The sequence below is a fragment of the Oryx dammah genome, unplaced genomic scaffold (genome assembly GCF_014754425.2).
Source record: "Oryx dammah isolate SB20612 unplaced genomic scaffold, SCBI_Odam_1.1 HiC_scaffold_1, whole genome shotgun sequence".
NCBI classification, from domain to species: domain Eukaryota; kingdom Metazoa; phylum Chordata; class Mammalia; order Artiodactyla; family Bovidae; genus Oryx; species Oryx dammah.
Genome location: NW_024070185.1, coordinates 50,301,688 through 50,329,367, shown reverse-complemented (window position 1 = coordinate 50,329,367; position 27,680 = coordinate 50,301,688). Strand labels below are relative to the sequence as shown.

The window sequence follows — 27,680 nt, the reverse complement described above, 5'->3', positions numbered from 1 at the left end:
TTGCCCATCCATAGTCCAGCCTAATAACTACATACACTTGTTTACTTGCCTGTTTTTTGCTAACAATCTCAAGCAAGCAACACTTGATTACTGAGGCACATATTAATTATATGACTCCTGGTTTTCTAAGTTTAAAAAGTCAGCTCACCAAAAAGGTCTAAACTTAGATTTCTATTTCTCTTATTTTCATAGAAAATGCCTTTTAGAAAGCCTTTGTTTTATATACATTGTGATTAGAGACTTTTTCTTGTATGCTGTTAATATCCCTTATATGAATACCGAATAGAAAAAAAAATTCTAAGAGCAAAGGTTTGGGAAAAAATTCTCCCATTCATTGCTTGATTCTTGATCAGTTTTTCAGTTCTTTGTTTTATAATGTGTTTTCTTTAGTATGTCTACTGAAATCTTTTTTTTTCTTAATACAAATAATTAGTATATCTATAGTAATCTCTCTTAACTCTTAAGGTAAGGCTCACTGTATTCTTTATTCTGTGGCTTTAGGACAGCCTTTTAATAGCAGTTCTATATAGAAACTTTCTGCCACAAGGTAGGAATAGAGTTTTATAAGCTTGATTTGTTGGGGAGTATTTAATAATAGCTGTCAAAAAGCTAACTTTAAGTGAGCAAAATAAATATTAGTACTGTTATTAATACAACTTTCCCTGAAGGTTGGCATGATTTCTAATTTCTGCGTGGTAGTCTTTTACTTTCTTATAAATTGATTATTATTATTTGGATAAAGATTTAAATACTCTATGAATTTACTTCCAAATCCTTTATATTTTCTGTTGCATTACCTTGATTTTTTTAAAAATTGCTGAACAGAGCCACTTGGAGAAAATGCATGTTTTTGATTGGACAAATGGAAACTGAGAAAAGAGGTAGTTCTAGAGAGTAAATGTTTTGGTGGGTCTAGAAGGGAGTAGAAAATGATGATGGGTCCTTTATACAAGGGCCAGCATGGTGTCCTACAGATAGGAGTTTTTCAGAATCTAGTGTTAAAAATATGTGTGTTCATGTTAGATAACCAATATAGGTAGGCATGAACCAAATGATATGTTCCCATTTTCTTGATTAAAAATCAAAGTGTTCATACACATAGACATATTGTATATAATCTGGAATGAAAAGGCAACATTCTATTTTAGTGAAAACTTTTATAAGGCACCTTGGTTTTAGTTTGCCCATGTCAAGTATTAAAGAATACCTTACTAATCACAATAAGCCTATTTGTCAGAAATCATTTTTAACAAATTTTAGTGTATGCCTTATTGTATATATAAAATTTAGCAGTGAAACAGGCTAAATAGACTTCGTTGAGGTTTTTATACAAATATATGTTCCATATATATCTACAATTGAAGGACCTTGTACAAATCCTCTTGTTACTATATTTGTAGACTGAATTTTCAAAAGCCCCATAGTTCTGTTTGTTTGTTTTCAAAGTGGGGAATGCTAAAGGTTATCATATGAGCTACTAGTAAAAAGTCCTATTGCTGTTTGCATCACATCAGACTTAAAGACCATACAGTTTAAAGATAAGTGTTCATGGGAGTAGATTTGGAAATTGGATTTGTTTTATGAGCTAAATTTGGGGAATACAGACAATAGTAAAATTCCTTTTTAGTTGACGTGATAGCAGCTGATTATATACTTTTTTCTTTGGTTTTCCACAAGAATACCATTTTAGTTTCCTTAAGATTATATTGAGCCAGAAGTCCTGAAAGGTCTTTGCTTTGCTAAGGCTTTTTAGTGATCTGAAAGTAGAATGGCAGATGTAATAGCAAAGGAAATTTGTGATGGTAAGGTAATGGTAATAAGTGGAGAACAGTTTGGTTGCAAACCTATGGCATGGTGTGATATGTTTGCCATTATATACGTTCAATTAATGAAAAAGGAAATGGCAACTCACTCCAGTATTCTTGCCTGGGAAATCTCATGGACAGAGGAGCCTGGCAGGCTGCAGTCCATGGGCTTACAGAGAGTTAGAACTGAGCAACTTAACCACAACAACAGCAATGCTCAATTAGAAAGCAGTTCCCTATCTTCCTTATAAGAATATCCCAGCTCCAAATTCTTTTGCCAACTGAAATATATCAGATTTTAAAGAGAGACCTGACACGTTAAAATCTGCTTATACTTGATTTGGCTATATAAACCATTATATTAGAAACAGAATTTAGGAAATAAAGTTTTGTTTTTACTGTTTCATGTGCTGAAATAATTGTGTTTGGTTTCTTTGTATGTACAGAGATTCCTTTGGAATGATTTGTCTTGCCAAGACAGGTGATAGCTAGGAATACCTTCATAAGTCTTAAATAGAAGGCAGTTTATCTTCTGAAAAATAATACTTTGGGGATAAAACCCTAGTCTGCTAACATTTGATAATTCCCTATATGCTTATTTCTCATTGATATTTAGAAGTATTTCTCAAATTTAAGAAGTCAGAGCATTGAGTGAGCTTATTCTTATTAAATATCTTAAGTTTTTAATTGTTAATATGGTTTTTGTCTTTTTTTTTCTCCCCTTTCCTTTGAGGAGTTTGGACATAATTGCCTTATTTCATTTCAGGGATCCTTCTAAAGTAAATATTCTGGTACCTGGTGCTGGACTAGGAAGACTGGCCTGGGAAATAGCTATGCTAGGTTATGCTTGTCAAGGAAATGAATGGAGTTTTTTTATGCTTTTTTCTTCCAACTTTGTACTCAACAGGTATTTAATTTACTTTTTGCTAGAAACAGTAATTTCTCAGAATCGGATTGACTTACACTATTTTTGAAAAATTCTGAATTTGAAGAAAAGTGCATAGTGTTTAATTATGATATATATCATAAGTGTTTCTTGTATTAAAATTAAATTGCTTTTACTGTTACTACTTTAATTAGTTGCCTAGTTAACAGAATGTTGAACAGGATGGGTAAGGGATGTTTTAAAAAGTGATTGGGTATTCATGACACTGAAATGATTTCTCTGCAGAATTTAGGGCTAAGTATTGTCCAGGAAGGAGTATTTTCTTATTGTTCCTTAAACTTCTTCACCCCTTTGTTTCTTTAGTGGAATAAGATTTTCATGTAGTAATCACATTTTTTTTTTTACTTAATCAAATTCTTATAGAATGAGTCACATAAAATGACTCCACATAACTGAGTTGGAAAGATTTCTCAGAACTTCTGTGGCCTCATTTATAAAGTAGTGGAGAAGTGTCTTTAAATCCAGAAGAGGTGTGTTAGAGAAAAAATAAATAGCTGCCTTGTTTAAACAATATGTTGTCTTGGTAGCAGTGTGAGTTAGGAGAAAGGGAAAAGGTAAAAAGGAGAGTGTTACAAAAAAAAAATAATTAGGTAACAAAACTCATACCATTTTTTGAAAAAAAAAAAAAATACTTAGACTGTTTTTTACTTGGGCTTGAGTTTTGGCAGTATATGTTTAAAAATTTGAATGAACAGCACATTTATATATCTGAATTTACCTTAATTTTGTTTCTGTCTTTTAATCCATGATTGGTTACTCATCTACATGCATATGTGGAGTTTCAGATAATTGGGTAGAGTATAGTGGTAACACTTTTCAGTATTTAATTATATAAGTAAATCCTCAATCAGATTATAAATTTTGGTATTTAAAGTAGATTTTCTTGGTAAAATATTTACTTAACACTGAATTTTATGCTCATATTTTACAGATGTTCTGAAATTAATAAATATAAGCTTTATCCCTGGATTCATCAGTTTAGCAATAACCGAAGGTCAGCTGATCAGATTCGACCCATCTTTTTCCCTGATGTTGACCCCCACAGTCTTCCTCCCGGTTCTAACTTTTCTATGACAGCAGGAGATTTTCAGGAGATATACTCAGAATGCAGTAAGTCCAAAGCAAGCATTTAAAAATCACATCCTTTATTCTAAATTCAATGAGCTAATTTTGTACTGAGCCAAAGTTGTCATTCATTTTGATGGTAGAATTTAAGGTATACTTCAGTGACAGTTTATCAATAGAATATTTTCAGAGTTATGTATAAGACAGTCATGGGAACTATAAAGAAATACAGGATCTGCAGTTGAGAAATTTATAATCTGTTGGATCTATTAATATAAGACAACATGTAAACAAAGGTTGAATAATGAATACAGTAAAAATGAAAGTAGGTTAGTATGACAAGTGAGCTGTTTGTGGAGAGAGTGACTTGAATAGGGAGGAATGGCATTCAGAGGTACAAAGATATGAATGAGTAAGGTAACCAGGGATGGTAGAACAGCCTGGCTGCAAGGAAAAAGGACTCTGGGGGATTTAATGGACAATGAGGCTAGAGAAGTAGGTTGGTTCCAGATTGTGGAGGCCCTTTATAATCTATGAAGTTTGGACTTCAGCCTGGCAAAATGTAGAAGAAACTTGAGCTAGTCATTAGAGAAAGGGAGATGATAATGGGGAAAGAGGAGAGAGACTTGGCAATAAAAAGAAAAAAAGAAGGCTGAGGGGTCAGCAAGTTTGTTTGTTTAACAGATATTTGTTGAGCACCTGCTAAGTAGGAGGTATATTCTAGGTCCTGCGGAGACGGCAATGAGCAAAACAAAGTTCCTATTCACAGGGAACCCATATTCTAGTTTGGAGAGAGGCAATAATAAATTAATATTGTGAGGAAGAAAAATAAGGCAGGTGATGAAAGTGAAAGAGGAGAGTGAAAAAGTTGGCTTAAAGCTCAACATTCAGAAAACGAAGATCATGGCATCTGGTCCCATCACTTCATGGGAAATAGATGGGGAAACAGTAGAAACAGTGTCAGGCTTTATTTTTTTGGGCTCCAAAATCACTGCAGATGGTGACTGCAGCCATGAAATTAAAAGACGCTTACTCCTTGGAAGAAAAGTTATGGCCAACCTAGGTAGTATATTCAAGAGCAGAGACATTACTTTGCCGACTAAGGTCCGCCTAGTCAAGGCTATGGTTTTTCCAGTAGTCATGTATGGATGTGAGAGTTGGACTGTGAAGAAGGCTGAGCGCCGAAGAATTGCTGCGTTTGAACTGTGGTGTTGGAGAAGACTTGAGAGTCCCTTGGACTGCAAGGAGATCAGCCCTGGGATTTCTTTGGAAGGAATGATGCTAAAGCTGAAACTCCAGTACTTTGGATACCTCATGTGAATAGTGACTCATTGGAAAAGACTCTGATGCTGGGAGGGATTGGGGGCAGGAGGAGAAGGGGACGACAGAGGATGAGATGGCTGGATGGCATCACGGACTCAATGGACGTGAGTCTGAGTGAACTCCGGGAGATGGTGATGGACAGGGAGGCCTGGCGTGCTGCGATTCGTGGGGTTGCAAAGAGTCGGACACGACTGAGCGACTGAACTGATCTGAACTGAAAGAGAATAATGATTGACTGGGGAGTGTCTGCTGTTTTATATGGAATTACCAGGAAGGTCTTTCTAAGGGGGGAACTTAAAAATTGAGCAGAGAACCTCATAAGACTGAAGAGGCAAGTCATTCAGATATATGGGGAGAAAGTGTTGCAGACAAAGGAAATGGCAAAGGAAGGAAGATTCTGGGGTGTGAAAGACACTTGTTTTGCTCAAGAAGAGCTAGAGGATCAGTTTGGCTGGGATGTGGTGAGCAGTGGGCAGGTGATGGGAGATGAGGTTAGAGAGGGTTTGGTGAGACAGACTTGTAGGCCATAGCTAAGACTTCGAAGAGGAATGGGAGGCCTTGGAGTGATTAGAGCAGGACAGTAACAAGGTAGTGAAGTTATTGTTTTTCCCTGAATGCTGACACTGGGAGATCCTGCACTGAAGGTACAAGGAGAGAGATGATATTAGGATAAGTTAGGGAGCAGGTCTCAAAATAGAAGTGAAATAATGAAAAACATTGCTTCGGCATGTAAAAATGATTCTTCTGGAGCACGGTTTGAGAGAGGAGGTTGGGAAGGTGATCCGTGGTTGGACGAAGTGCCTTATCTGTACAGACAGCCACTTTCAGTGCAGTCTTCTCTGTCTCTGTGCCAAGCCACAGCCTCCAGAAGGCAAACTGTTCTCTGTTTGCTTTTCACCCTCTGCTGCTGACTGTCCCATCCCTCTTTCTAACTGACAGTTCCCCCAAGCACTGGTGGATGCTTATGTATTTTGATCCTATTCATTTCTCAGTTGGCAGCAGATGCATTCAGTCTTTTTTGAAACCTTCCAGAATTGGTAGTTAACACTGGTTTAAATCACAACTTAAAATTAAAATGACTTAATTTCATTGCAACTGATTTTACTTTTAAATTAAAAAAAATTTTTAATTGTTAAATTTTTTATTAGTCATAATTAAAGCTAAAGATTGAAAAGATTATAAACAAAACTCATAAATATGACTTATTGCAGATATAGTGATATAGGTTATCAAAAATGATTTCCAAATGGGTTATGTTATCAAATTAGCAATAAAAGCTTTTATGAATGATGACATATTTTGTAAATGATTATTTGGTTGCCTAGATTATAGTATTTAATTGGAAGAGTTTAGCTTCTATACCTCTGCAGTTAAATATTCGTATCTGTAAAGAGGTAACTGGTTCGTTTATAGAATTCATGAAAAGGCAAAATAGCATAACATGTAGTAATTTGATTTTCCTTAAATAGATACCTGGGACTGTATTGCTACCTGTTTCTTCATAGACACAGCTCACAATGTAATTGATTATATTGATACAATATGGAAAATACTCAAGCCAGGTGGAATTTGGATAAATCTAGGTAAGTTCCTCAGTATTTATTAGAACTTACACATTAATCTGAGTACTTATAGCTGTTCTGCATTTGGTAATTTCACACACAGTACTAAGTATTCACAAAAGTTGTCATTATGTGGTACATTTGATTTTTTAAATAATATATTTTTAATCAGAGGATAATTGCTGTATAATATTGTGTTGGTTTCTGCCGTACATCAACATGAATCAGCCATATGTCACATATGTCCCCTTCCTCCTAAACCTCTGTTCCATCTCCACCCCATTCCACCTCTCTATGTTGTTACAGAGCACCAGGTTTGACCTCCCTTCATCATACAGCAGATTGTCACTGGCTATCCATTTTACATGTGGCAATGTATATTTTTCCATGCTACTCTTAATTCGTCCCACCCTCTCCCTCCTCCACTGTGTCCACAAGTCTGCTCACTATGTCTGTGTCTCCAATGTGGTCCTGCAGATAGGTTCATCAGTACTATCTTTCCAGACTGCATATACATGCGTTGATATACAATATTTGTTTTCCTCTTTCTGACTTACTTCACTCTGTATAACAGGCTCTAGGTTCATTTACTTCATCAGAATTTACTCAATGCATTTTTTATGGCTGAGTAATATTCCATTATATATGTACCACAACTTCTTTATCCATTCATCTGTCAGTGGACATCTAGGTTGCCTCCATATCCTAGCTCTTATAAATAGTGCTGCAGTGAACATAGGGGTACATGTGTCTTTTCCAGTTAAGGTTTTGGAACCATAGTGGGATTGTTGGCATTGTATGATATTTTTATTCCTCGCTTTTTTAAAGAATCTCCATACGGTTCTCTATAATAGCTGTATCAATTTACATTCCCACCAACAGTGCAGACATTTCTCCAAAGACATACAGATGGCTAATAAACACATTAAAAGATGCTCAACATCACTCATTGTTAGAAATGCAAATCAAAACTACAATGAAGTATCAACTTCAGACTGGTCAGAATGGCCATCACCAAAATATCTATAAACAATAAATGCTGGAAAGGGTGTGGAGAAAAGGGAACTCTCTTGCAATGTTGTACATGTTTTAAAACCTCCATAGTTTCCTTTAGATTGCATTCTAGTTGGTAGTGCAGTTCCTCCAATCATAGCTAGTCCCTCCAAAAGCAGTGGAACCCCCAAAAGTTGTATATTCATACTAGGTCAGTCTCATAGCAGCCATAATTTCAAAGAGGTGGTGGTGGTTTAGTTACTAAGTCATGTCCAACTCTTGCAACCCCATGGACTGTAGCCCACCAGGCTCCTCTGTCCATGGGATTCTCCAGGCAAAAATACTAGAGTAGGTTGCCATTTCCTTCTCCAGGGGATCTTACTGACTCAGGAATCGAACCCAGGTCTCCTGCATTGCAGGCAGATTCTTTACTGACTGAGCTACAAGGGAAGCCCACAGAGGTACTAATTATTAATTCAATGATAATCATCCCTCATCTTCCCAGTTCTCCACTCCATGGAGAAACAGCACTTCTGTTCAGGAGAGAGTGGTCTTTTAAATTTTCTGTAATGAAATATTTGGGGGAAGCACCTAATCTCTCCCATGAAATCCTCCCCCTCAGTATATATATGTTTGGGGACAGAGTAGGAATGATAACTTATGTATCTCATTTAAATTTAAGGAAGAGTAGAAATATAATTTCATTTATGCAAAAACCTTTTTACTACATCCTATTGCTGGTTGCTAGAAATCAAATGATGAGTATGACATGGTCCTTTCCATCCGGAGCCTAAGGGAAATTGCACATTTTATCCTGTTCCTTTAAAATAAAGGGGAAATAATGATACTCAAGGTAAACATACTTTTCTTTTTTAGTAAGATAGATAATCCTTATTAAGAAAGACTATATACGTAAAAGTCAAGTAAATATTGAGTCCTTGGTCTTCAGTATTGGTGTAGTTCTGTTGGTAGGTTCTGTTACTTGCTCTCTTTAATGATTTAGCTTACCAGAGATGTAGTCAGTAGGTTTAAGCCTCCAGGTCATAGTAGGTCTTTTCCAAACTTCTTTTTAGAAGTCCATAGGACAGATGAGAGCAGCGTAATATATAGCCATGATATGAAGCAAGTATCTCAAACTTTGAGTCTTCCTTAAAAGAAAAGTACTCCTTTTCTGAAGGAATGACTGAAAGATAGCATTACCAACTGGGTATTTGCTTCCTTGTGGTTAGGCATAATGTTGGCCACTTAAAAAACACCTGTGTAGTCTCAGAACAACCATATGTTGAAATGGAGTTTACTGTATAGTTGAAGAAACTGAATTTTGGGTTAAGTAACTAGCAGAAAAGTTGTGGCGTTTATATATGGCAGATGGGCTGACGACAGCCCAGATCCAACCCCTTGACTGCCTAATCAGCTACCTCTGCAGGCTTGCACTGGGTCAGTCTCTAACTTACCTTTATTCTGACTGTGTGTTTATGTGTCTAAAATTTTTGATACCAGTTATTGAGTTATGTAAGGTTTTGTGTATTTCCAGAGCATTTGACTTAACTTTCATAGGAACAACTTTTCTTTTTGAACATTTATTGGTTTATTAATATTTTATTAAGTTATATAATAACAGTTACAACTGCCTGGAGCAAATACATGTGGCCCTTGGTAAGTATACTGCTTGATAAGAGTAAATGTGCTAAGGTGTGGCCTGTGGTCTGTCATTGGCATCACAGTTAATTCAGCATGTTTGTTAACAGGATATCAGTTAAGAAGAGGGCTTCCACTCTTCTTACCAGGGAGTTTCTCTTCTGCTCCAAGCCAGTGTGTCCAACTTGGATGCACCACAGATGCTTCCTAATGCATGTGTCTGGAGAAAATGATGCCCATGCTTTCCCCTTGCCTTTTCTGTTCCATCATCTACTCAGATTTCCCCAACCAGAAAACTGGTATAGGCCTTTAACCTCTCTTCTCCATCTGCATCTAGTCAGTCTGTAAGTTTTACCTCCTAAAACTCCTTAATGGATCTTGTATCTTTTTTTAACCCAGGGTTTCTCAACCACAGTACTTGTAAGTTATATTCAACGCTTTACACTCCTTTTAGTTCTCCATTTACCACCAGAGTGATCTTCCCAATGTGCAAATCTATTCTTATCAGATCTTTTCTGCATAAAAGTTTAGCTTTGTTGGTAACCTAAACCCTTCTGGATGTGTACAGTGCCTTTTGTGATCTCTCTTCTGTCTTGTGTCTCGGCTTCATTTTTTTGTTTTGTTTTGTTTTGACTACCATTCCTTGTCCTGACCTCAGGGACTAGTGTTCTGACCTAGAAAGCCCTTTCTCTTTCCTCTCGATTTTCATTTGGCTCTTCCTTATGTGTGCTCTTTAACACTCTGCTAAGGAGATCCTTTCATATTGGGTTAAATATTATGTTATTTCTCTTTTATACTCTGACAAGTCTGTCAGTGTTTAATGCATTGTGGTGTAGTCACTCATCATTTTGTTTCCCTTACTAGTTTCTAAGTTTCACAAGGGTAGGAATCTAGTGCTTCTTCCTTACTTGGAGTTAACTGTTATGTGTATGAATGGATGTATTGTTTTAGAATTTGAAATAAGGATGAAAGTAATTTTCAGATGCCACAGAAGATTGACTGGCTGCTAAGAGACATGATGATAAAATGGCATTTACATTGGTAAATTCATAACATTCCTGTGGTTTGGGCTTCAGTCATGTGGACTTGGAAGATTAGTTTCATCTGTAAACTGAGAATGTGTCCCTAGCTCCCTGGGCACAGTTTCAGTCTAACTTATGCAGATGACACCACCCTTACGGCACAAAGTGAAGAACTAAAGAGTCTCTTGATGAAAGTGAAAGAAGAGAGTGAAAAAGTTGGCTTAAAGCTCAACATTCAGAAAACTAAGGTCATGGCATCTAGTCCCATCACTTCATGGCAAATAGATGTGGAAACAGTGACAGACTTTATTTTTTGGGCTCCAAAATCACTGCAGATGGTGACTGCAGCCATGAAATTAAAAGATGCTTACTCCTTGGAAGAAAAGTTATGACCGACCTACACAGCATATTAAAAAGCAGAGACATTACTTTGCCAACAAAGGTCCATCTAGTCAAGGCTATGATTTTTCCAGTAGTCATGTATGGATGTGAATGTTGGACTACAAAGAAAGCTGAGCGCCGAAGAATTGATGCTTTTGAATTGTGGTGTTGGAGAAGACTCTTGAGAGTCCCTTGGACTGCAAGGAGATCCAACCAGTCCATCCTAAAGGAAATCAGTCCTGCCTGAATATTCATTGGAAGGGCTGAAGCTGAAACTCCAATACTTTGGCCACCTAATGCACAGAACTGACTCATTTGAAAGAACCTGATGCTGGGAAAGATTGAGGGCAGGATGAGAAGGGGACGACAGAGGATGAGATGGTTGGATGGCATCACTGACTCAATGGGCATGAGTTAGTGTAAACTCTGGGAGTTGGTGATGGACAGGGACGCCTGGCGTGCTACAGTTGATGGGGTTGCAAAGAGTCGGACACGACTGAGCAACTGAACTGAACTGAACTGATGCTTATATAGACCAGAATGTCAGTATATTCATATGTAATGAGAAATATGCCCACTAGCCATTCTGGAATACTAAAAAGTTATATTGGAAGTTAAATTATAATGAAAAATTTGCCACAGTGTATGAAATTAGAGTTGGGAATATTATTAACTTATAAAATGCTCTGAGGGGTGTTTAAGGTACTCACTTGAATGCTTTCCAGGTTTGGGAGAACTAGTGAGCTTTTCAAGGGAACTGTTACGTATGCATACATCCTTTGGGAAAGGCTCTGATTTTGCAAAATGCAGAAAAAATGCCTATGCATCCTGTTTTTCAATTTTTCACAGTGACTAGTACCCTTTAAATGCATTTATATGTAATTTAGTTTTAAAAGTGGGGGTGCAGAAGTGTGTTTGTGTATGTGTCTGTGTGTGTACACTTATGCCCTGATACATAGTTGGATAGTGGAAGGCAGGCAGTTATCAAAGTGAATCTACCTTCATCTGGAAGAATTAACAAGTTAAAGTACCAAAGGAGATCTCTGTAATGAGAAATGGAGCCTATTAGAGTTTAAAGCACTGTAAAGCTACAGAATTTTTAAAAACATGAGAGATTGCCTATGAAAGGTAGATGATTGGACACATTGGACACATACATTAGTTCCTCACTGAGATCATGTTAATAGTTCATAAAAAGTTATAAACATGGATAAAGAATGGCAGGATGTCATCAGGGGACAAAAGAATGTAACAATATTTCAGAAGATAGGGTAGGTGGATAAGTTTTGCAAAGAAACCAATGTGAATACAGCCAGTTGACCTGGAATAACCATAGAAAATGAGACACCAAATGAAACAAATATAAATTGAAAGTCTATATGTAGGGAATAGCTGACCTCCTCCAAGACACCCACCTTATGTGCATTTCCAGACCATGCTCAGCCAGGAGACCAGAAGTTTAATTCACTGGAAAAAGTGAATGGAAAAGGAGCAGAATTTATGAAAGCATGGCCTAATAAAGAGTGAGGATGAAATATAGGACAGAAAAGAAGAGGATCAATTAAAAGTCTGCATTGGAAAATGATTGGACTGTGACCACCAGTTACCCTGCTTTTACCCACAACACCTCCCTACCCTGCCTATAAAGCTTTGTGCTGGGGTTTGGGTACCGGCTGTCTGTTTTGCATGGATGTAAGCCATGTTTCTTTAAGTGGGCATATTAATATAGTTACTGAGCTTTTAAATAATTGTATGGTGGATCTTTTTCTCTTAAACCCTTTCTGTATCTTTATGTTTTACATGTATCTCTTATATACAACATATAGTTAAATTTTGCTTCCCTGGTGGCTCAGCTGGTAAAGAATCCACCTGCAATGAGGGAGACCTGCCTGGGTTCAATCCCTGGGTTGGGAAGATCCCCTGGAGAAGGGAATGGCTACCCACTCCAGTATTCTGACCTGGAAAATTCCATGGACTGTATAGTGCATGGGATCACAAAGAGTTTTACACATCTGAGCGGCTTCCACTTCACTTCATCTAGTCTAATAATCACTGTCTCTTAACTGGAACTTTTAGAACCTTAAGGATATAAATGAGTTAAATCAGCTTATCCCAGATTCAGTAAAATGGGATCTCCTTCAAGCTGGCTCCTGTGTCCTTTTGACATATCCCTGCCATTGTCTGAGCATCTTCTTTCTGGCATAACTAGGTATTCTGGGCTCATCTTCCACTTTTTCTGCCTGAGATCAGCCAGTTTTTCCAAGGATTCCTGGTTCCTTTTAATGGGGAATGGTATGTAGAAAGGAAATTCTGGATTCTCCCACTGTCATGGTGTTGCTTCTAGGCCCTTTTATAAGTATATGTATGTATCCTTCTATGTCTATAAACATGAGTTCATATTTATAGACCATGAGTTCATGTTTATAGACCATGAGTTTATACTGATACTTCTAGTTCCATAGCAACTCTAGGTATGGAGTACAAAGTTGGCATATAGCTTTCAGCACATTTAAGACGTCATTCCAGCAGCTTCTATTTTTGTTGTTTAGAATTCAGCTATTTTAATTGTTGCTTGAGTAATCAGTTTTGTTTTTTAAGATTTTCACTTTGTAGTTTTTTTCAGGCTCAATATTATATGCAGGTGTGAATTGTTCTTTTTAAAAACTATAGTTTGTTGGGCTACCTGAGTCTGTAAAAAATTTTTTCATCAGTTCTGAAAAATCTTAGCTTAAAACAGATCTCCACTTGCCAATATGAGACAAGCATAGCATCAAAATAAATAATAATGTTTTGCCCAGAATCCGAGTTCCCAAAACTGAGAGAATAAGGCGTCCACAGCAATGCAAAAGCATAAAGGGGTTTTATTTCTAGCTCGAGCCAGGGCTCCCGTCTCATCCAGCGCAGTGGAGTCTTGATGAGAGCCCGGAGCCCAGATTTTCGGCAGTATTTATAAGTTTAGAACAAAGACAGGGAGTTGGCGAGGGTTGATTGGCTGCAGGGGTTTCCTGGTATTTACTGATTGGCCACTTATCATCCCTCTGATTGGCCAGAGTTATCATCTCTCTGAAGCCCCGGAAGCATGACTCAGGGATTATTTTTGGCCTAGTGCACCTCTCTGAGCCTGTCATGGCTCTGGTGAGGTTGTAACATTCCCCCCCTGTCTTTAGATCATATAGAGGAATCTTCCTCTTTGTTCTGGGGTACAGTTTGATATTGTTGTCTAAGCACAAATAGTTGAACTGTATTAATACGCTCTTTTATAAACATAATGAGCCTGTTGAGGATGCATGGGCCAATGGTGAGTATTAGTAAAAGCATGATAAGAGGTCCCACCAGGGTGGAAATTAATGTTGTCAGCCATGGAGATTGTTGAAACCAAGAGTTAAACCATCCCTGCTGGGCTAGTCTTTTTTTTTTACTTTTGCCATAGATTGTTTTATTATCCCGGTGTGGTCTGTGTAGAAACAACATTTTCCCCAGGGCCACGCAGAGCCCCCCTTGCTGCAGAAAAATTAGATCTAGCTCTCTTCGGTTTTGCAAGACCATCTCGGACAGGGAGGTCAGCGATTTTTGTAGGTGACTAATTGACTCTTGTAGGCGGGTAATGTCTTTATCTATGGCTGCCCACAGTGAAGTAAATCCCTGGCCTTGGAGGGACAAGGCTGCTATCCCAGTCTCTGCCCCAGCGATCCCAAGGCCGAACATGGTCGCTATGGTGATGGCTGTAAGGAGGGGGCCTCCCATACATAATTTTAAAAGGGGTTAAGTTCAGCTTGTAGGGGGTATTACGTGCACAGAAGAGAGCAAAGGGAAGGAGAGTCACCCAGTCCCCTCCAGTCTCTATTGCCAATTTTGCCAAAGTTTTTTTAGAGTCCGATTTATCCTCTCAACCTGTCCTGAGCTCTGGGGATTGTATTTACAATGCAGCTTCCATTTGGTCCCTTACGGCCAGTCCCTGTACAATCTGACTCACAAAGGCAGGCCCGTTATCAGAGCCAGTAGTCACTGGCAGCCCAAACCTAGGTACTATTTCTTTTAGGATCTTTTTAGCTACTATCATTGCTGTTTTTCCCTTAGTAGGGAATGCTTCCACCCACCCAGAAAAAGTATCTACCAAAACTAACAGATAACGGTACCCATACTTGCCTGGTCTTACCTCTGTAAAATCTATCTCCCAGTGTTGCCCTGGCTTCTCTCCCCGGTACCTCATCCCCATATGCTGTCGTTTTCCCGGCTTCATCATCTGGCACGCTTAGCAGGTCTGGACTGTGTCTCGTACAGTCGCCTGTTGTCGGGGAAACCGCAAACGTGCTGTCTGTAAGAGGGTTAGAGTCTTTTTAGTCTCCTGGATGGATGGTCAGATGTAGGTGCGGACAGGGGTGTTGACCCAAGTCGGTTGGAAGTATCAAGTTGTCATCCTGGTCCCAATACCATCCGTCTTCGCCCTCCTGAGGGCTGGCATTTTTTTTGAATCCAATTGAGATCAGAAGAGGAATACTTGGGGGTTGGGGTCAAAGTTCCCATACCTGGGGGTGGCAGCCCCACAGTTAGTATAGGGGCTGTGCAGTCCCTGTCAGCCGCCTCACGAGCCGCCATATCAGCGGCTCGGTTGCTTCGAGCCTTGATGTCTCTTTTTTTTTTGATGTCCAGGGACATGTACTATTGACATTGCTCGAGGCTGCTAAGAGTCTGCGGATCTCAGGCAGGTTTTTAACTTCTTTTTCCTCGGCTGTCAAAAACTCCCACTCTTTATATATTGGGCCCTGGATGTGTACGGTGCCGAATGCATACCGACTGTCGGTATAAATAGTGACTCTTTTTCCTTTTGCCCTCTCCAGAGCCTGTATTAAGGCTATTAGTTCCGCTTTTTGGGTGGAGGTACCCAGGGGAAGGGCTTCAGCCCATATTATCTTCCCAGAGTCATCAACTATTGTGGCTCCAGCCTTTTTCTGTCCATCTTTTATAAAACTGCTTCCATCTGTAAACCATATCAGCTCACTGTTATTTAAAGGCATATCTGTTAGGTCTTTTCATATTGCCATCGTCTCAGCCAGTATCTCACCACAATCGTGGAGGGGGCTGTCTTCTTCCGGGTTGGGTAAGAGAGTAGCTGGGTTCAGGAAGCAGGGCGTCTGGAAGTGTATCCGGGGGCTGTCCAGCAACAAAGCCTGATAATGGGTCAGACGGGCGTTAGAGATCCATTTACCCGGTGGCTGCTTTAGAATCCCTTCGATGGCATGGGGAGTGTAGACCAGGAGTCGCTGTCTATAAGTCAGCTTGTCAGCATCACGGACCAGGAGGGCAGTAGCGATAATGATTTGGAGGCACAGTGGCCACCCCGCAGCCACCGGGTCCAGTCCTTTGGATAGGTAGGCCATTGGTTGCCTCCAAGGCCCCCACTGCTGCGTCAAGACTCCTTTTCCTATTTCCCGTTTTTCATCTACGAACAATTGGAAGGGCTTGGACGGGTCAGGAAGAGCAAGGGCTGGCGCTTCCAGCAGAGCCTGACTGAGTTCTTGAAAAGCCCGTTTCATTGGTTCAGTCCAAGTCCAGTTTTTATTTTTGTTACTTCCTTCATATAGTGGCCAGGCCTTTTCAGCAAATCCCAAGATCCATAGCCAGCAATACCCAATAGTCCCAAGAAATTCTCTCACTTGTCGAGGAGTTGCCGGCTCAGGGATCTGCAATATGGTCTCTTTCATGGCCTGCGTCAGCCATCTCCGTCCTTGTTTTACTTTATACCCTAGGTATATGACTTCCTGCTTAGCAATTTGGGCCTTCTTTGCACTAGCCTGGTACCCCAAGGTCCCCAAAGTTTGAAGGAGGTTGCCTGTTGCTTCTAGGCATGCTTTCTCAGTGGTTGCGGCTAGCATAAGATCATCAACATACTGCAATAGAACAATGTTGGGGTGATCAACCCGGTACTCATGGAGGTCTTCACCCAGAGCCTCATTGAATAGCATTGGTGAATTCTTGAAGCCTTGTGGAAGTCGAGTCCAAGTTAGCTGTCCTGAGGTCTGGTTGCCTTCTTTTATCCATTCGAATGCGAAGATCTTTTGGCTCAAGGGGGCCAAGGGTAAACTGAAAAAGGCATCTTTTAAGTCAAGGACAGTATACCAGACGTAGTCTGGCAGGAGGCCACTCAAAAGGGTGTACGGGTTAGGGACGGTTGGATGTATATCATTTACCCGTTTGTTGACTTCACGAAGATCCTGCACAGGCCTAAAGTCCGTTCCCCCTGGCTTTCTCACAGGTAACAAGGGAGTATTCCATGGAGATCGGCATCTTTTAAGAATTTTTGCCTCCAGAAGCCGTTGTATATGTGGTGATTTCTTGTTGGGCTTTTAGGCTCAAAGGGTATTGTTTTACCTGGATAGGGGTGGCGTCCGATTTCAATTCGACAATGATGGGAGGCCTCTCTGCTTGGCTAGTCTTACCCCCGCAGTTTCTGCCCAGGCTAGAGGGTACTTTTGGACCCAAGGTTGTACATTGGGGTCAATGGCCATGAGCGGCTTTGGCTGATACAGTCTGTATTCGTCCCTCAATGCCAGAGACAAAACTTGTATGGGATGTCCTGTCCCATCTAGAACTGATATCTCTCCATGGTCAAAGTGAATTTGGGCACTGACTTTAGATAGTAAGTCTCTTCCCAACAGAGGTGCTGGGCATTCTGGTATCACAAGAAAAGAGTGGGTCACCTGCTGGGCCCCCAAGTTCACTTGACGTTTAGTAGTCCATCCATATCGTTTAGTTCCAGTGGCCCCTTGTACCCAGCTGGTCTTTTTAGACATTGGTCCGTCTTTCCGGTTAAGGACCGAGTATTGAGCTCCCGTCTCCACCATGAAGCCAGCCAGTTTCCCCTCCACACGTATAGTTATCCAGGACTCAGGGAGGGGTGCTGGGCCCTGACCCCCCTAATCGCTATCGTCTCCTGCATATAGGATGTGGGCCCCCGTGGAGGACGTGGAGGACACCTCCTGCTTGGTGGGTCTTTCCCTTAGGTTTTTCTTGGGGCACTTACTTTTCCAATGTAATATCTCTTTGCAAAATGCACATTGGTCCTTTTTAAGTCCTTGCCTTGCTGGCTTCCCTTCACCCTTTGAATGGACTTCCCTTGTTCTCTGAGAATTAGCTCCCTGTTTTACCCCTGCAAAGAATATCTGGGCTAATTCTTTCTGATTCCTACGGTTTTCTTCGGCCCTGAATTTTTTTTTTTTCCTCTCGCCTAACGCGTTCCTCTCTTTTTTCTGGAGTCTCTTTATGATTAAAAACTCTCTCTGTTGCCCTCACCAGGTCTTGCAGGGATTGTTCTCCCAACCTCTCTATTTTTTGTAGTTTCCTCCTGATATCTGGGGCTGCCTGATTCACGAATGCTAGCCTGACTGCTGTGTGCGACTCATCAGCTTGTGGGTCCATGGGGGTGTACTGCCTAAAAGCTTCCGTTAATCTCTCAAGGAAAGCTGCTGGGCTCTCACTTGGCTCTTGTCTAACCAGATTTACTTTAGCCAAATTTGTTGGCCTCCTGGCGGCCGCTCAGAGGCCAGCCATGAGAGTCGGGCTGTACACTCGGAGACGCTCCCTACCTTCAGCACGCTCGAAGTCCCAGCAGGGCCGCGTCAGGGGAAATCCCTCATCAATCAGGTTAGGCTGCGTAGTGGGTCTCCCATCTACCCCCGGCACATTCTTCCGTGCTTCTGACAAGATCCGTTCGCGTTCCTCTGTAGTAAAGAGCACTTGTAACAGCTGTTGACAGTCATCCCAGGTGAGGTTATGAGTGAAAAGGATAGATTCTAAAAGGTCAATGAGGCTCTGAGGTTTTTCAGAGAATGAAGGGGTCTGAGTTTTCCAGTTGTAAAGATCACTGGTGGAAAAGGGCCAGTACTGGTATGTCCATTCTCCGTCTTTGTATACCTCCTCTCCCACATTCTTTTTCTCTTCTTCTGGAAATGCAGTCAAATGTACTCTCGACCTTCTCACTCACAAAGCTTTCACTTTGCTTTATTTGCTATTTTTTTTGGTCTGTCTGTCCTGCATTCTAGGCAGTTTATTCTGACCTGTCTTCCCATTCACAATTTTTTTCTTTCACTGTGTCTAACATCTATTTCTTTTCTGTTTGGTGGGGACTTTGTGTGTTTGTGTGTGTGAGGTTATTTTTATTATTTTGTTTGTATGTTTTTGGTTAGCTATGCCATTTAAGATGGAGAAGGCAATGGCACCCCACTCCAGTACTCTTGCCTGGAAAATCCCATGGGTGGAGGAGCCTGGTAGGCTGCAGTCCATGGGGTCACTAAGAGTTGGATACGACTGAGCGACTTGACTTTCACTTTTCACTTTCATGCATGGGAGAAGGAAATGGCAACCCACTCCAGTGTTCTTGCCTTTAGAATCCCAGGGACAGGGGGAGCCTGGTGGGCTGCGGTCTATGGGATCGCACAGAGTCGGACACGACTAAAGCAACTTAGCAGCAGCAGCAGCATGCCATTTAAGAATGTTCTGTTCTCTGCATATGTTTTCTCGATAGTCTTTTACTTCTCTGAAAATAGTGTATTTTGTACGATAATTGTAATATCTCACATCTTTGCAGGTCAGCCTCTGCCTTCTCTTGTTCCTGCTGGCTCTTGCTTATAGTTGTTTGTTTCCCTGGGCTATAAGATGCAAAACTGTACATGCAATATCTCATTCTAATGCATCAAGAAAAGACTGCAAGGAGATACTTTATTCAAGTGGTTATCTGTGTTTACTAGGATTAGACATGGGTTTGATTTTATGTTATTCATATTATTTTAGCTTTCTGTTATTGAGCTTACATTATACTTACAGTCAAGGAAAAAATGTTTCTTTGCTTTTGTTATTGCCATTAAAAAAATGTGAAGACAAAATGGATTAAAGACCTAAATGTAAGAACAGAAACTATAAAACTCTTAGAGGAAAACAGAGGCAGAACACTCGATGACATTAATCAAAGCAAGATCCTCCATGACCCACCTCCTAGGGTAATGGAAATAAAAACAAAAGGAAACAAGTGGGACCTGATTAAACTTAAAAGCTTTTGCATAGGAAAGGAAACTATAAGCACGGTGAAAAGACAGCCCTAGGAATGGGAAAAAATAATAGCAAATGAAACAACTGACAAAGGATTAATTTCTAAAATATACAAGCAGCTCATACAACTCAGTACCAGAAAAACAAACAGCCCAGTGAAAAAGTGGGGTAAAGTCCTAAACAGACATTTCTCCAAAGAAGACATACGGATGGCTAACAAACACATGAAAAGATGCTCAACATCACTCATTATTAGAGAAATGCAAATCAAAACCACAATGAGATATCACCTCACACCAGTCAGAGTGGCCATCATCAAAAAGTCCACAAATAATAAATGCTGGAGAGGGTGTGGAGAAAAGGGAATGCTCTTGTACTGTTGGTGGGGATGTAAATTGATACACTATGGAAGACAGTATGGAGATTCCTTAAGAAACTAGGAATAAAACCACCATATGACCCAGCAATCCCACTCCTAGACATATACCCTGAGGAAACCAGAGTTGAAAAAGACACATGTATCCCATTGTTCATTGCAGCACTATTTACAATAGTTAGAACATGGAAGCAACCTAGATGCCCATTGACAGATGAATGGATAAAGAAGTTGTGGTACATATACACAATGGAATATTACTCAGCCATTAAAAAAGAACGCATTTGAGTCAGTTCTGATGAGGTGGATGAACCTAGAACCTAGGTGAAGTGAGTGAAAGTGAGTGAAGTGAGTCAGAAAGAGAAAGATAAATATTGTATTCTATACAGAGTGAAGTGAGTCAGAAAGAGAAAGATAAATATTGTATTCTAACACACATATACAGAATCTAGAAAAATGGCTCTGAAGAATTTATTTACAGGGCAGCAATGGAGAAACAGACATAGAGAATAGACTTAGGACATGGGGAGACAGTGAGATGTATGGAAAGAGAAACATGGAAACTTATATTACCATATGTAAAATAGATAGCCAACGGGAATTGGCTGTGTGACTCAGGAAACTCAAACAGGGGCTCTGTATCAACCTAGAGGGGTGGGATTGGGATGGAGAAGGGAGGGAGTTTCAAAAGGAAGGGGACATATGTATACCTATGGCTGATTCATGTTGAGGCTTGACAGAAAACAGCAAAATTCTGTAAAGCAATTATCCTTCAATAAAAAATTTTTAAAAATGTGAAGAGACAGGAGAATTGAGAAAATAAAGAACTCCTTCAGGATTGTGATAGTGTTTTATTCATCTTTATATATTCAGTGCCAGGCATTTGCTTGGTGCTTGATAACATTCCTTTAAAGAATGAGCTGGGGACTTCCTTGGTGGTCCAGTGGTTAAGACTTTGTTCTTCCACTGCAGGGGGCGCAGGTTCAATCCCTGGTTGGTGAACTCATATCTTGCATGACTTATGGCATGGCCATAAAGTAAATTAAAAGAATAAAAATTTAAAAATAGTAAAGAATGAGCATAGTAAATGTGAAAAACTGCTCAGCCTCAAGGAAATGCAGATGAAATTATGCATGGCCTATCATTTTCCTCTTGCCAAATTAGCAAATACTTAGTTGAATAAAAATACTTAGTGTGTTTTTTCTTTATAATTTAGATTTTTTGAGGAGGAGTATAGTTGACATATAATAAATTCATTTTTTTGAAATGTATAACTTGAAGTATTTTGGAAGCTCGATAATCATGCAGCTATTACATCTATCAAGATAGGGAACATTTCTGTCACTCGCCTGAAAAAGGTCTCTTCTGAACCTTTGTAGTCCTCATTTCTCTCATCTTCAGTATCTGGCAGGTAGTGCTCTGTTTTATGTTATTATAGTTCTCACTTTGCCAGAAAATTATATAAACAGAATCATACAGTAAGTTGCTTTTTGTGTCTGGCATCCTTCACTTAGCATAATGCTTTTGAAATTCATCCATTTTGTTGCATGTACCAGTGGCTTTTTTCTTTTTATTACTGACTAGTATTTCACTGTATGGATATATTACATTCTATTTATTCTTTGACTGGCTGATGGACATTTGGGTTGTTCCCAAATTATTACGATTATGAATAAAGTTGCTATAAACCGTTATGTATAAACCTTTGTGTAGCCACAAGGTTTCATTCCTACTGGTGGAATTGCTGGGTCATATGTGGAACATGCATGTATAACTACAACAAACTGCCAACCAGTTTTCCAGAGGGACTGTACCATTGCATTCCTGCCCCTTGTTAGGTAAGGTGTTAAAACAAGTACTTAATTGCAATTGTGAGTGAAAAGTACTATGTCTCTATTGGAAAGCATTTTGGCAGTCTGAATCAAGTTAGTAAAAATACTTACTCTCTTTGACCTAGAAACTCCACTGCAAGGCATGTCTTTGTAATATATCTCTGAAATATAAGCAGATATGTTTGTTGAAGTACCATTTGTAATAGGAGACTGAAAAATACAAAGCAACTGTAATGGTTGTCTTCAGGTGGTAAAATTACAGATGATTAACTACACTCAGTGCTATGCTGGGCATTATAGTGGATTAAAAAGAAACATAAGACATGTTCCTTTGTTCATGTAGCTTATAATGAAACACAACATTAGTAGAAGTAAAATATGGTCTGAGTCTGTAAGAAGTATAGGAATGTGTTTATGTAAATGTTATAAAACAGTATTGTTGGAGGTTCTTCAAATAATAGAGGAGGAACAGCATGTGCTTTAGTACTGGAGATACTTGGCTGTGAGGCTCTGCATTCTTTAATACAAGAATGCTTCAAAAGCTTTGGGATGATCTTGGATACAACAGGTGCTCAGTAAATGGTAGCACCTTCCATTTTTACTAGTACTAATAAAATTTAACAGGAACTTAACTTTGATAGAGTAGTTTGGTGGGGAATCATTACTATCTTTTGAAAAGAACACTAATATATCAATTATAGTTATTTTATTCTAGTGGTTTATGTACAGTAAAAAAAAAAAGAAAACCCTTTGAACCCTAACTAAGTTCCACAGAGAGGCCAGCAGTTTGGGAACAGCAGTTGTGTCTTGTTTGTTGTTTTCATCTCTTGTGCCTATTACATGGTAAGAGGAGTGGGGTAGGGTGGGGGAGTGTGAGTTGGTCTCAGGATTTATAATTAACCCAATGAAAGTAAAAAGATTGTCTAGTCCCTTAGTATAACTGTGGGATGATAATGTTACCTGGATGAAGTGGATAGACTGGGCAAAATGTGAGATTTAAAAGAATGGAATATCTGGTTTGAGTCAGATAACAGTTCCTTGGATATCCAGAGTGAGAGAATAGTAAAGGGGGGGATGTCCTTTTTAAAAGTTGTAATAGTTGTGGTTAACCTAGCACCTTCTGTATGCATGGTGTGTTATATCACATTAAAGTCATGTGACAGATGGGGAAGGATTAGTTGGTGTTAGAGCTGGAATATTAACCGTGCTTTAAAAAAGCCAGCTTTAGGTGGTCCATTGATTAGGTCTTGGAACATTTATACTGGGGTGGCCTGGGTTCGATCACTGGTTGAGGAACTAGGATCCCACAAGCTGTGCAGCACAGCCAAAAAAAAAAGCCAGCTCTAGTATCACCTTTTCCTTCCAGGAAGCCATGCCTATAACTCTCCAACCCCCCTTACCCCTACACTTTTTTCTGCCCAGTCTGGCTTGAAGACCCTTCTCTGTTTTCACAAAATAGTTTGTAACTGCAGTTTTGCATATACTTATGGAATTACAGGATACCCTTGCATTTTGAGGACCTGTGATTCAGCCACTCCTTCAGGAACTTACAGAGTTATAGGTGTAAAGCCCATGACGTGGAGAATCACAGTGCAAGGCTGTTACACCAGAGGGACTCACTCCCTGTGAATGTAGGCCTGGCACTCGAATGGCAGAGTTTTAGGGATACTTGTCTTTCACAAATATAACAGTTCTTTACTTCTCCTTTTTATGTTTCATCCTCTGCCCAACTTATTACTTAACTTGGGAGTTCAGTTTAAACAGCTAGTGGTGCCTGTTTATATTTAAGTAGTGTCATAATATCTTTAAATTATAGGTCCTCTGCTGTACCACTTTGAAAATTTGGCGAATGAACTTTCCATAGAATTGAGCTATGAGGATATAAAAAATGTTGTTCTGCAGTATGGATTCCAGTTAGAGGTAAGGATGGAATGAGTATTGTCAACGTTTAACTTTCAGAGCACTCAAACAGGAATGGTGATATGGCAGTTACTGGCTTTACTTCTTAACCTCTTTTGTTTTCTAACCATGAAGTGAAAATAATACTTCTTAGCTTTTAGAATTATAAGGATTTGGGATAATGTGTATGTAAGTGGAAAACTGTCATAGCTAGTGTAATCACCTTTCAATAAGTGGTAGCTGACCATTATCATAATACTGGCTTTTGTAGACAGATTGCACGTAGATGGGATGGGAGGTCAGATGTAAGAGGGATATTGTTTACTATATGTACTTTTGTACTGTGTGGTCTTCCCTTATGTGATTATAACGATTCATGATACTTCGACTATTGTTTTAGTTTATTTAGAAGCATTCGATTCATTTAAAAAATAAACAACAGGTTTGTTCTTATAGATAAAAAGAAGCAATATATTATAGTAGTTTAGAGTTCAGGCTCCAGAATTAAAGACTTCTTGGGTGTGAATTCCAGTTTCACCACTTACTGTAGGTGTGACCTGTTGTTTGTAAACTGAGATTACTTATAGTGCCAATCTTAGAGGGTATGTATGTGTAATAAATGAATAATACACAGAGTATGTTTAAAATAGCACTATCATTGTAGTTTTCATCATCATTATGATTACTGTTTGCATTTCAGGTGGAAAAAGAATCAGTCTTGTCAACGTATACTGTGAATGATCTATCCATGATGAAATACTACTATGAATGTGTTTTGTTTGTGGTCCGTAAACCACAATAACAGTCTCAAGTGATTATCATCAAGAAAAAAGTTTAATAGCAAATGCTGAAATAAACAACTCAAAATCAACTATCATAATGACAGGACACAACCTCAAATCAGTGGTGCCTTCTTATTCCTAACAAAATTTAGAAATAGTGTCTATTTTCTTAATATGTCTATCGCTTTTTCAGAAATATACCGTGCCATGCATATTTGTACTATACAAGTAAAAATGGAGGAAATGTCTTCAAGTATACTTTTTCCTTGAAGCCCAGAATTATCTTTCAGTAGATAAAACTTTATTTCCAGTGTCTTCATGAAGCTATCCATTAAGTCTGCCATATGAATAAGTTATAGTATTGCAATCCATAAAAATCTCCCTTTGTGTTGTTTTGTATGCATCATACATGTTATTTTTAGAGTCTAAGGATCCTTTGTCACTTTCAACATTTGGAATTGGGATTTTGTTTACTTTGAACCTAAGCTATCTATACAGAAAATGTATATCCTTTTATCATTCAAATTATTTTATTTTCTAGCTCAGCTGGAAAATATAGTTAGCATCAAACATTTGATGTTTACAAAATGCTGAGTTTATAGGATCAAATTAGTCTTCTGGTCACACTAAGTTGAACACTTTGAAAGCATACTCATCATGGATCACTCTGAAATATATGAGATCTCAGCATTCTAAGTGAGGCACACAAGTATTTATTAAAGGTACTGCTAGGAAACTGGGAAAATAAGAATAAAATCTGCCCATTTGAAATGTATGATTTCAAACTATAAATTTGTCAGTTAGATGTTTACAATAATGTCTTTCCTTTAGATTACCTGAATTACAAAAGCAAGCACTTTTTTTTTTCCGTTAAAACAATTATATACTAGTAAAAACTGTCATGATAGTATTAATGTGGAGAAATTTTCATTATGAAATTTAGGGATAAATTACTGCCCATGGTCTGTGTATTTAATATTGTAAGCAGCAGCCATTAGTATAATTTCAGATTAGTGTCCATTTTGTTCCCTGATAGCTATAGCTAAAACAGTATATGCTGCTTTAAATTTCTACCTCTAGCAGATCTTTTTTGGAGGGAGTTTTCCTTTGTATTTTTTTAATGTTTATTACCCTGTTTTCCAGTAGCTTGAGAAATAGATGACTAATTTAATGTGTTTTAACCTTTTCTTGGAGAAAAGGGAGTAATATTGAATATTTTCATAGATGGTTGTGATGACATAAAGTGACCTCTGTGGCAATTTTAATTAAATAGACTTAATCTCAGTAATGTGCTGGTAACATAAATGTCATGTTTTCATAGGAAAACTTATTTATAAATCTTTACACCTTTATTGTCAGTTAGGTGAGGGGAGTCCTGGTGTGATTTGGCATCTTACCAGTAGGGTCTTTTCTGCATACACTACAGGAGTGCCTGGTCCCTTTATGCCCGTGATGCGATAAAGGATTCCATTAAGTTGATTTGTCAAGTGATGGACACCTGTATGTAATCTGCTGAATGTTCCTGAAAAACTATTTCTCTTTTTTTGTGTTCCTGAGTACTTGGCAGATGTTCATTTAGTGGGAATTCTGACCTACCACATGAATGAACTTGATATTAATTGCAAGGGAAAAAAAAATGAACTTATTTTCTTTTAAAGAAAGAAACTTAAAAAGAGCATAAGTATTTCTAAAAAGCCATTGAAAGGAATGCATGCTGTTTGTAATTTAGAAATGCTTTTTATTCACTGATAAGTATTCACTTTTTTACAGCTTGTATCAAAACAAATGATTTTGGTTTTCTCATAAAGGGCAAAACAGGTTGACACCAATGGGTTGGCATTTCTTAAAATTTTTGCTATCAGGTTTTATCCTTTAATAATGTTATTTGTACTTCTAAATTACAGCTTTTAGTTAATTATGAAATCAGTTATTTCATTTGTTTCTTGATTTCTCCTCCATATTATGAATTGTTTTAAAAATATACTATACAAATTTGCATCCCTTTTTTTCTCTTATAGCTTTTGTAGTTAATATATTCTAAACTTGAAAATTGTGGTATCAATCAATAATAGAGGTGTCACTGGAGGGTTTAATTTTGTATTATGTGTAGAAATAGCTACTAAAGTGTGTAAGCCTTAAAGTTTAAAACATTTTTCTTAAATAACTATACACAGATTTTTCATTTATTTTCATAAAGTGGGAGGAGATAGGTCATTGTGCTTGCTTTCATTTCTTTTTTTATTTCCATAATATGAAGCAGTACAGCCTAGGGTATGTTAATCAAGTGAGCAAGATGAGATATGTAAAATATAAAGAGAAGCTGTATAAATCACAGTATAAAATTATTAAGTTTGGGAATTGTAAAATGTACTGTATTTATATGTAACTCATTCTAAAAGTTGCCACAAAGGCTGAATTGGAAGCTTCATGTCTGCATGAAATTTCCTATATTTTTAATGTGTATGATGGACTTAATTTTTCTTGAATATTAAAATCTGAAAATTGCTATGAAACTATTTGCTTGCTTGTTTCCATCTAACATGGGATAACCATAGATATGGGGATTTTAATTAATTGAGAACAATACATTTAGACCCTGGGATTAGCCTTTTATATGCTTCTAGAAAGTCAGTATGATTAGTTGAATTCTGAGTATGCTAGGCCTTGTACTAATTAAACTTGGTCTTTGGTTTTGTTATATAATCAAACAAGAATTATAAAGGAACCAGTAGAAGAAAATTCCAGCAACAGCCATTAGTATGATGAGCACTGGACTGGCACTTAGATACTTTTCCTGAATTATTATTTGTGATCTTGGGCAAAGCACTCTTGAGTTTGTTTCCTCATCTGTGAAAGAGGATTGATACCACCTAGTTCAGTGGTTTTTATGAGGTCCTCTGTACTGTGAAATATTAATATGATACAGGCATACCTCCTTTTATTGCACTTTGAAAATAGTGTGTTTTTTTTTTTAACAAGTTGAAGTTTTGTGACAACCCTTGTGTCCAGCAAGT

The 27,680-nt window shown here is 38.5% G+C and overlaps 1 protein-coding gene across 4 annotated transcripts in view; it reads left to right on the top strand.

Moving 5' to 3' along the window:
• The window catches only part of CARNMT1 (carnosine N-methyltransferase 1), a 45,041-nt gene extending 17,859 nt beyond the window's left edge, over positions 1 to 27,182 (top strand). For 3 of the 4 annotated variants that reach the window (XM_040255185.1, XM_040255324.1, XM_040255417.1), the window contains exons 4-8: positions 2,572 to 2,712; positions 3,683 to 3,861; positions 6,609 to 6,722; positions 23,802 to 23,905; positions 24,585 to 27,182. In XM_040255185.1, the coding sequence (XP_040111119.1) occupies positions 2,572 to 2,712; positions 3,683 to 3,861; positions 6,609 to 6,722; positions 23,802 to 23,905; positions 24,585 to 24,686 (640 nt within the window). In that variant the 3' untranslated portion in view covers positions 24,687 to 27,182. Of the gene's footprint in view, positions 1 to 2,571; positions 2,713 to 3,682; positions 3,862 to 6,608; positions 6,723 to 9,315; positions 9,438 to 23,801; positions 23,906 to 24,584 lie in introns of those variants that run through there. The other variant, XM_040255241.1, reaches the window with a different exon arrangement.
• Positions 27,183 to 27,680: the final 498 nt, after the last annotated feature.